Source organism: Pimephales promelas, chromosome 13, assembly GCF_988280905.1.
Source record: "Pimephales promelas chromosome 13, fPimPro1.hap1.1, whole genome shotgun sequence".
NCBI lineage: Eukaryota > Metazoa > Chordata > Actinopteri > Cypriniformes > Leuciscidae > Pimephales > Pimephales promelas.
The window spans coordinates 36,059,336-36,069,689 of NC_142781.1; the positions used below are offsets into that span (position 1 = coordinate 36,059,336).

The 10,354-nt window shown below is 43.8% G+C and overlaps 1 protein-coding gene across 2 annotated transcripts; it reads left to right on the top strand.

Moving 5' to 3' along the window:
- Window positions 1-839: 839 nt before the first annotated feature.
- Window positions 840-8,052, top strand: LOC120492125 (uncharacterized). Of its 2 annotated transcripts, none has more exons than XM_089118996.1 (7): window positions 840-1,933; window positions 4,050-4,238; window positions 4,372-4,465; window positions 4,544-4,597; window positions 4,808-4,833; window positions 5,609-5,635; window positions 7,490-8,052. In XM_089118996.1, exons 1-7 carry the CDS (start codon window positions 1,834-1,836, stop codon window positions 7,687-7,689), a joined length of 690 nt encoding a protein of 229 aa, XP_088975122.1. In that variant the 5' UTR covers window positions 840-1,833; the 3' UTR covers window positions 7,690-8,052. The 2 variants fall into 2 exon arrangements, with proteins under 2 accessions (XP_088975122.1, XP_088975123.1); XM_089118997.1 differs by having other exon boundaries at window positions 994-1,933; window positions 4,050-4,220; window positions 7,490-8,049.
- Window positions 8,053-10,354: the final 2,302 nt, after the last annotated feature.

The window sequence follows — 10,354 nt, forward strand, 5'->3', positions numbered from 1 at the left end:
CAGTTCAATCTAATCAAGTTTGAAGTCATCATGAAACTCATATTTTCCTCTATTGTGTCGTATATCGAGGGAAGCGCTTCAGGAACAGGAACACATGTGGGCGGGGCTTGATTGTGTCTGCGCGCGCTCTCGTGCTCGCGATGAGATCTGATCCTCTTTACGGATGGACTGACTATGGCAAGCCGTTTTAGCTTTTATTCATTTTTAGGATATGAATTCTTGATATCAACAATTGTATTTTCACTAGTGAAATGTCCCCATAGGCTGCCATTACTAGTAAAAACCTTTATTTTTGATATCAAGAATTAAATTGTTACTAGTTGAAATGTTATTCCTGATATCAACAATTGAATTGCTACTAGTAACAATGTTCATTTTTGATATCAATAATTAAATTTTTACTAGTGGCAATTTTAATTTTTGATATCATGAATGTGATTGTTACTAGTAAGAAAGCCATTTTAGATATCTGAAATAATATTGATATCAGAAATATATTTTCAGATATCAAAAATGGTCATTTTTACTAGTAACAATTGAATTGTTGATATCAAGAATAAACATTTCAACTAGTGACAATTTAATTATTGATATCAGGAATTCACATTTTTACTAGTAACAATGTAGTTATTGATATCAAAAATGATATTTCTACTAGTAAAAAATCAATTCTTGATATCAACAATGTAATTGTTGATATCACGAATTTAATTGTTGATATCAATAATTTAATTGTTGATATCAAAAATGTAATTCTTGATATCAAAAAATGTAATTGTTGATATCAAGAATTCATATCCTGGAAATGAATAAAAGCTAAAACTGCTTGCCAGCCTATGGTGACATTTCACTAGTGAAAATACAATTACAGATATCAGCAATTAAATTCTTGACATCAAAAAATGGCATTGTTGATATCAAGAATTCATATCCTGCGGATGATTAAAAGTTAAAACGGCTTGCCATAGACTGACAGGATACTTGATCATGGATTTATTAGAGCTGATCTACATTTCATATAAATGAGTTTAATATTCCTGGAGAGAGACAGAGAATAATCTGCAGAAATTAGTCTAAAACCTGCAGCTCTGCAAAATTATTAAGATGAATTATTAAATTAAGATAATTAAAGTGTTTCAAAATCTTCTCCTGAAAATGATACATAGACCCATACTTTTCAAACAATGATGGCTTAATAAAAATAGACTAAAGGCATAATTTTGAAATGTTGATATGATTATTATTTTAATATTAAATATAATTTATTCCATATAATCTCCCAGAACTGATGATTCAAGCTGTTTTTTGTAAGTGCAGAGAAGAAAATAATCTGTGAAGAATAATGTATGACTATATGATTGTGAATGTGCAGCATTGACAGAATGCGAGATTATATGAGTGTTGATTAAACTAATGAACATACGGCGCTGATTAATTACTGATACATCAGCAGATCTCAGTGTAATTAATGATCTAACGACTCAGATGAGTCCGGTTCTGTGTGAAAGGCTTCCGGTGAACACTTTAATTAAGTGTGAACCTCAAAACATTAGTGTCTCGATCACACACACACACACACACACACACACACACACACACTGGAAACTATTCTCCACTTGAAACTGTGTGTGTGTGTGTGTGTGTGTGTGTGTGTGTGTGTGTGTGTGTGTGTGTGTGTGTGTGTGTGTGTGTGTGTGTGTGTGTGTGTGTGAGGATTATGCAGATCATCAGAGAGGAGGAGCGTGTGTTGTGTTCGTCTCTCGATCAGCAGTTCCAGGTCGTCTCCTCTCTCTACACACACACACACACACACACACACACACTCAGCTGGTGATGGAGGTGATGGAGGTCCTGACGGAGGCCGGAGGAGCTTCACACAGCGGCGGCTTCAACAGCGAGTGTCTCCTGCCGCCGGACACCGACTTCATGACCGGTCAGTGAACATCTCCAGGATCCGCTTCTGTCCGTCAGCACTGACATCTACACACTCGTACACCGACACACACTCGTACACCGACACACACTCGTACACCGACACACACTCGTTACAGATAGAAACTCAGTGTATGACAAAACAATTATCTATACTATTAGAGTCAGAAAAATCATGTTGTTTCTCTGTGAATGAAGTGTATTTCTCTGAGTCCTGCAGATATTTGATCTGGTTTAGCATTAAATCACTTGTTTTCAAAAGAAGACTCAATGTCTTCAGAAACTCTGAACATCATGTCTGCGGTGCATTAGATTCTCCTCTCTTGTTTTTATAAGTGAAAATATTCTAAATATTATAAAATATAATATATATATTACCTACCTGTGCTATAAATATCTCAAAATCTATTTATAGCACAGGTAGACTTTCAGAAACTGGGCTGGTTATATAAATGTGCTTTTAGTTGTGAGGTTCAGATATTTATATTTTCAGTGTTAGGAGTGTGTGTGTCTTGAGTTGACTGAGGTTTATAATGTGTGTGTGTGTCGATTAGCACGTGTCAGGCTCTCTCGGAGACATCAACAGCTGATCAATCCTCTGCTTTAAAGAGTTTAGCACTTATAATTGTTGAAAACATCAGTTATTCTGCTTTGATCGCACTGTTTGACTGTGTTAAACTGAAGTGTGTGTGTGTGTGTGTTGTGGAGGAAGGTCAGGATGGATCCGGTGGGATTTGCTAGTCTTAATTCCTTTCTGAAGTGGGATTATGGCCGATATAATCCACACACAAACACACTATCGGTTCTCAAACATCAGCTCAAAGAAGAAGAAACGCTTATATAGTTTAGTGTTAATTCACTCATTTTTGTTTTACATTTGATAAATTAAACAGCTCGGAAATACACTTTATCACTATAACATTGAAATAACCAATCAGCATGCAGCAATGATAGATTTTTCTAAATGTTATAATCATTTGTTAGTATTCATTACTTCAATGAGCTCATTGTTTATGCCTTAAATTATTACATTGTTTAAAATGACACGTTTTTCGCTAACTGTGCATTTCTGATACGCATAACTCTGATAAGATACGGCCCGGATCCGGCTGACTTCAGTAAACCGAGGAATAAATGGAAAAACTGACATTAGCGTAGTAGACGCCGTTCATCTAATGACGTAACGAGTACATCAGGATTAACGGTTCCAGCTGATCTAATCTATGCAGACTAACACTGAATTACAGAAGTCTATAGTGTGTTGTGTGTGCTAGATTAGAGAGGTGTGTGTTTAGTCTAGATTTGATCTGACAGTGTGTGTCTGCTTCCCGGACAATGTTAGGAAGATTGTTCCAGAGTTTTGGTGCTAAATAGGAAAAGGATCTCCCGCCTGCAGTCGATTTGGATTCGAGATTGGTTTCGAGATCGCAGCAGACGTGAAGGCGGTTCAGGACGACCTCAGACTCCACCGTAAAACCTATCAGTAATATTTACGTGAATATTAAATTGAGTTCACTGCACTCTCAATACTGAAACTTGAAGGAAATAAACACAAGAAACACAAGGTTTAAAGTCACCATGATGGAGATCAGTGTTTGATTTAGTTGGGCTCTTGACCTTTTCCTTGACTGCTGTAATTGTGTTTATTAAACAATTGTCATGGCACAGACGTCAAGGAAAAGTATGATCGGGTGATGATGGCCGAGGTTTACTGATAACATTTAGGGGTGTGCAAAGCAGCCGGTATTTGTATTCGAGTAAGGCCACGCCCCCTTGAGGAGTTCAGTGCGACTGAAACAGAAGCTGTGTGTGTAAACGCAGCCGGTGTGTGTGTGTGTGTGGGGATGGGGAGTGTTTGGCGTTTTCTGATGTTTTTGTCTCAGCCATGTTCGTCCTGCTCCTCAGCACCGTTCCCCATCGACGCAGCGCCTCGGGTTACGACTGTAACACATGTTCCCTGAGAGCAGGGAATGAGACACACTAGCAGTGACATCATAGGCTGTCTCTGGCCAATAGGATTGCCGTGATTAGCATTGAGGGGGGGGGGGGTATCCCTGAGAAGTGTGTGTTGTGAGTGTCAGTACTGATCAGTGTGTGTGTGTGTGTGTGTGTGTCAGATGAGCGCTGCTCTCCTCAGCTCAGCGACCGCCTCTCTCTCCTGGAGCAGCGAGTCCAGATGCAGGACGATCAGATCCAGCTGCTGAAGATGGCCATGGCGGATGTGCTGAAGAGACTCCACATCTCCGAGGAGCAGACCACCTCGCTCGGCAGCAGGGCTCCGGTCAAAGGTCACACACACTCACACTGTGTGTAACTGTGACTAATGTCTAGCCAAAAACATGCAGATTACTCCAGTGTGCATATGCATGTGCTGTACTGTGTGTGTGTGTGTGTGTGTGTGTGTGCTCTTATGACTGATGTGTGTGTGTGTGTGTTCAGCTTCAGCGGGTCGTGCGGCATCTCTGGTGTCTCTGAGGAAGAACTCCAGCTCCACTCTTCCCTCCTCTCCTTCATCCAGGACCTGCAGTCCGAGGTCTGGCACCGAGATCAGGTGTGTGTGTGTGTGTGTGTGTGTGTGTTCAGAGGTCACTGACGCTCTCTCTCTCTGCAGGACGCCCGGCACCAGCGCTAGAGCTCGACCGACCGACCGGACCCTGCAGGACACGTGAGTAGAACAGTGTCGGCCCAGATCCGGCCCAGATCCGGCACATGTGGTAAAGGCGCAGCAGAAGATGTGGGCCGGATGTGGGCCGGATGTGGGCCGGATGTGGGCCGGATGTGGGCCGGATGTGGGCCGGATGTGGGCCGGCACTGGTGCTGTGGATGTAGAAGCTCCTGCGGTTGATGAGTGACTAACGCCTCTCTCTTCATCCAGCAAACCGAAGGAAGCCAGTGCGTCAGGTGAGACGAGGAATTATTACATGTTATTGTTATACGTGTTATTTTCTGGGAAAATAATCTCAAACTTAAACAACACAGTTGCATAAACTAATTCCAGCTGATAAAACAACACTATTGTCTTCTATTGTATTGAATCTGAAAGTCAAGTCAGCTTTATTTATACAACAATAACAGGAGAATAATGCAAGAGTGTGTTTCCAGAAGAGAATATCGTCACAGTCCAGCTGAAGTTCAGCGGCGCGTCTCATTTGTTGTAAAAATGTAGTCATTTAGTTTGTTTATATATATATAAGACCTCTATATAAGAAAAGCGTGATGTCATCGTCAGCTCAGCTCAGTTCTCATATAATGCTGTCAGTAATATTGCTGAATATTAAATGTCCCGCAATAAGCAAGACTAAAGACGAGAGACGACAGAGGAGCCAGAACTCGAGAAACCAGACTCAGTCGCTCAGTTCCTCTGGCCAACAAACAACAGGGTGGGATTATGATTATGATTCAGGCATTACAGGTCAGAGGTCAGATTGGATCTGAACATAAACCTCGGGATAAACAGAGAGACTAATATTAGCGTAGACGCCATTCTTCTTATTTATTTATGGGGCGTGTTCATTTAGTTTGACTTGATGTACTTTATAAATAACATAAAGTAAAAAAACTAAGTAAAGTAAACATGACAAAAGCACAGCTAATATTCAGTTTTTCACTTTCTCACACTCGCTACATTACTGGTTTCATGATGAGTCATTATTATTCCTCTGTTTCTGTCCCTCAGGCTCCAAGCGTGTCGCTCGCTGCAAAGGTAGGTCTCACACCACACCATAACATAAGAACTATTGTGTGACAGTATGTGAGTTCGGTCCCTCTAGTGGCTAAAAACAGAACTGCATGCATGTAGCGGAGAGCGTTGTTGAGGTTGTGCTTCGGCTCTGTGCGGATGGATCTGAGTTTTACACTTTTTTTTAACATTAATAACACAAGACTTCCTGGACAATAAAATATTATAAAAGTCCTTCCTGGACAATAAACCCTCTGCCGGCTCTGCCGATCACAGAACACTGGAGGCACATCAAGACTATCTCTCTTAATCCTTTCTCTTTCTGTTCATCTCCTCATCTCCTCCTCCTCATCTCCTCTTCCTCCTCCTCATCTCCTCCTCCTCCTCCTTATCTCCTCTTCCTTCTCCTCATCTCCTCTTCCTCATCTCCTCTTCCTCCTCCTCATCTCCTCCTCATCTCCTCCTCCTCCTCCTTATCTCCTCTTCCTCCTCCTCATCTCCTCTTCCTCCTCCTCCTCATCTCCTCTTCCTCCTCCTCATCTCCTCCTCATCTCCTCTTCCTCCTCCTCATCTCCTCCTTATCTCCTCTTCCTCCTCCTCATCTCCTCTTCCTCCTCCTCATCTCCTCCTCCTCATCTCCTCCTCTTCCTCCTCCTCATCTCCTCTTCCTCCTCATCTCCTCCTCTTCCTCCTCCTCATCTCCTCTTCCTCCTCCTCATCTCCTCTTCCTTCTCCTCATCTCATCTTCCTCCTCCTCATCTCCTCATCTCCTCTTCCTCCTCCTCATCTCCTCTTCCTCCTCCTCATTTCCTCCTCTCTTTCTCATCTCCTCTTCCTCCTCATCTCCTCTTCCTCCTTCTCATCTCCTTTCCCTCCTCATCTCTTCCTCCTCCTCATCTCCTCCTTTTCCTCCTCCTAATCTCCTCTTCCTCCTCATTTCCTCCTCCTCTTCCTCATCTCATCTTCCTCCTCCTCATCTCCTCTTCCTCCTCCTCATCTCCTCTTCCTCATCTCCTCTTCCTCCTCTTCATCTCATCTTCCTCCTCCTCATCTCCTCTTCCTCTTCCTCATCTCCTCTTCCTCCTCTTCATCTCATCTTCCTCCTCCTTATCTCCTCCTCATCTCCTCTTCCTCCTCCTCATTTCCTCCTCTCTTTCTCATCTCCTCTTCCTCCTTCTCATCTCCTTTCCCTCCTCATCTCTTCCTCCTCCTCATCTCCTCCTTTTCCTCCTCCTAATCTCCTCTTCCTCCTCATTTCCTCCTCCTCTTCCTCATCTCATCTTCATCTCATCTTCCTCCTCCTCATCTCCTCTTCCTCCTCCTCATCTCCTCTTCCTCATCTCCTCTTCCTCCTCTTCATCTCATCTTCCTCCTCCTTATCTCCTCCTCATCTCCTCTTCCTCCTCCTCATCTCCTCTTCCTCCTCTTCATCTCATCTTCCTTCTCCTCATCTCCTCTTCCTCCTCCTCATCTCCTCCTCCTTATCTCCTCTTCCTCCTCCTCATCTCCTCTTCCTCCTCCTCTTCCTCCTCCTCCTCTTCCTCCTCCTCATCTCCTCTTCCTTCTCCTCATCTCCTCCTCCTAATCTCCTCTTCCTCCTCCTCATCTCCTCCTCATCTCCTCCTCCTCATCTCCTCTTCCTTCTCCTCATCTCCTCCTCCTCATCTCCTCTTCCTTCTCCTCATCTCCTCCTCCTCATCTCCTCTTCCTCCTCCTCATCTCCTCTTCCTCCTCCTCATCTCCTCTTCCTTCTCCTCATCTCCTCTTCCTCATCTCCTCTTCCTTCTCCTCATCTCCTCCTCCTCATCTCCTCTTCCTTCTCCTCATCTCCTCTTCCTCCTCCTCATCTCCTCTTCCTCATCTGCCCACTTGGTTTAGTGACTCTGCAGATTTACCTGGTTCCGCTGGGAAGAGGGACTGGGTCAGCTGAGGAGTGTGAGGTGTGTGAGCCCGTAGATCAGAGCAGAAGCGCGGCGGTCACTGCAGTCGTGCAGAGGAAGAAGAGCTCGAGTCTGAACAACAGGAGTCCCGTCAAACCAGTCAAACCAGCCAGCCAATACTTCCAGATCTGCTACTGACAGAGACTCTCGCTCACAGACATCTGCTCTGACTGACTGATGTTAGCATTTTATTTTCTGGAGAAAGACAAAGTTTTTGGTGCAGAATTACAATAAAATCTGTTTCATATTATGGTCAATTCTGATTCTGCGAACTGCACATGTGTGCCACAGCGCCTGACTGCCCTCTGCTGTTTCATCCCGCTCTAATCCTGTCTGGCCCAGAATATACCTTTCATTATATAAGATGACATTGAGAAAGCTGAGTCACTTTTCTTGATGAACAAATCCTTCTAAAAATGATCAAAACTCGAACAGAGACTGAAATCTGGTGTTTAGCACTCCTGTTGGAGGATTAAATAAACCAAGGAAGATTCCGTCACACACATCAATATATTTGTGTGAGCATGTGTGTGTGTGTGTGTGTGTAATAATAATAATAATAACTAGAATGTACATTTCCAGAGGAAAATGTGAAGTGGTGCTTGCAGTGGCAAAACTCACCACCCGGTTGCTAGGGTGTTATGGGTGGTTGCTAGGGTGGTTGCTAGGTGGTTGCTAGGGTGTTGCTAGGTGGTTGCTAGGGTGTTCTGTGTGGTTGCTAGGGTGTTGCTAGGTGGTTGCTTGGGTGTTCTGGGTGGTTGCTATGCTGTTGCTAAGCGGTTGCTAGGGTGTTCTGAGTGGTTGCTAGGGTGTTGCTAGGTGGTTGCTAGGGTATTCTGGGTGGTTGCTAGGGTGTTATGGGTGGTTGCTATGGTGTTGTTAGGCAGTTGCTAGGGTATTCTGGGTGGTTGCTAGGGTGTTCTTGGTGGTTGCTAGGGTGTTCTGGGTGGTTGCTATGGTGTTGTTAGGTGGTCGCTAGGGTATTCTGGGTGGTTGCTAGGGTGTTGCTAACGTGTTCTGGGTGGTTGCTAGGTGGTTGCTAGGGTGTTGCTAGGAGGTTGCTTGGATGTTCTGGTATAGGTGGTTGATAGTTGTCACAGATGGTTACTATGAAATTTGTAGCATTTTCTTGGCATGATTTAGCACTTAGCCAATCAATATTAGCATGTAGCTATTCTCTGCTAGCATGTGTAGCATGTAGCAAGTCATGTTTGCTAGCATGAGTAAAAAGAGCCAACTCCCATCTCTATACGATGTTTTGATGCAGAGATGTAGGTCTTACAAAATGGTTGCTAGGGTACTCTGTTTGGTTGCTAGGGACTGGCTTGGCAGCTGCCAATCATGAAGCTCCAAAGTCAATGTGAATGTATAAACCAACCCCCATCTCTATACGATGTTTTGATGCAGAGATATAGGTCGTGCAAAATGGTTGCTAGGGTACTCTGTTTGGTTGCTAGGGAGTGGCTTGGCAGCTGCCAATCATGAATCTCCAAAGGCTGCTTGTCAGTATGAATGATATAATACAACTCCCATGCCTCTATGACATTCAGAATGGAAGATATCCCTCTTTGGATTTTGGTTGCTAAGGTGCTCTACAATGGTTGCTAGGGCGTTGCCAGTAAGTATTGAGGTGATTCAGGATTGGCTGTTTGCTGGCCCAAGTCAAACGAGCCCACCCTCATGTTTCTATGACACTTCTATCCGGAGATATCCCTTTGATCTCTTTCAATGGAAGTCTATGATACTTGTTGCTAAGGTGCTCTATATGGTTGCTAGGGCGTGGCTTAATAGCTTCACAATGATCCTGAGAGACTGATTGGTCATCTGAGTAAAATGAGCCCGCCCCCTTGTCTCTATGACACTGTGATCCAGAGCTATGTTCAATACAAAATCCCTATGCAATTTACCATAGTAGGAAAAACACATGCATTTGATGGGACGTCCTTCACCATAGTAAGTCAATGGGGAAACTTTGGGCAGCTCCTGCCCCCCAGGGGTGCAACTTTTACCCCATTGTGTGGTATGTTCTTAAAGAGCCTGCCAGCCTCTTCAAATGTGGCAAATCTCACGTTTGTCCGAAATCCTTGTTTGGAGCTACGAGTCGTCAAAGTTTGTCTCAATGTTAAGTCTATGGGATTTTTTGGAAATTTGTTCGCCCCTGGGTCGAACACCGTACCCCCGATCTCTGATAAAAGTGATAGGACACTTCTCCTCAATAGGCCGCACGATTTGATGCCTCATTCATGGGTCTGTGACAAAAACTGTGGACGTAGGAGTGCTCCAAACTTTTTCCTGGAATAGTAAAATGCTATACTAGAAAATTTTCAATGGGAAAAATTTGGGGAGCTCCTGCCCCCAAGGGGTGCAACTTTTACCCCATTGTGAGGTATTTTCTTACAGAGCCTGTCACCCTCTTCAAATGTGGTAAATCACAGGTTTCTGCGAAATCCGATCTCAGAGCTATGACTCGTCAAAGTTTGTCGTAATGTTAAGTCTATGGGATTTTTTTTGGCCGTTTTTCGCCCCTGAGGCGACCATCGTACCCCCGATTGCTTAGAAAAGTCATAGCACACCTCTCCTAAATAAGCCGGTCGATTTGACACCTCACCCATGGGTCTGTGACAAAATCTGCGGGAGGAGTAGCGAACCAAAAAGTGGCCAGAATAATAAGAAGAAGAAGAAGAATAATAAATAACATGGGGGTCAATGGGGAAAATTTGGGCAGCTCCTGCCCCCCAGGGGTGCAACTTTTACCCCATTGTGAGGTATGTTCTTACAGAGCCTGTCAGCCTCTTCAAATGTG

Excerpts from the sequence above, each read along its gene's own strand:
- LOC120492125 (XM_089118996.1), top strand. The coding sequence starts at position 1,834 with ATGGAGGTGATGGAGGTCCTGACGGAGGCCGGAGGAGCTTCACACAGC. Across the intron at positions 4,834-5,608 it reads GAAGGAAGCCAGTGCGTCAG|GCTCCAAGCGTGTCGCTCGC; the intron begins GTGAGACGAGGA and ends TCTGTCCCTCAG. Across the intron at positions 5,636-7,489 it reads GCGTGTCGCTCGCTGCAAAG|TGACTCTGCAGATTTACCTG; the intron begins GTAGGTCTCACA and ends CACTTGGTTTAG.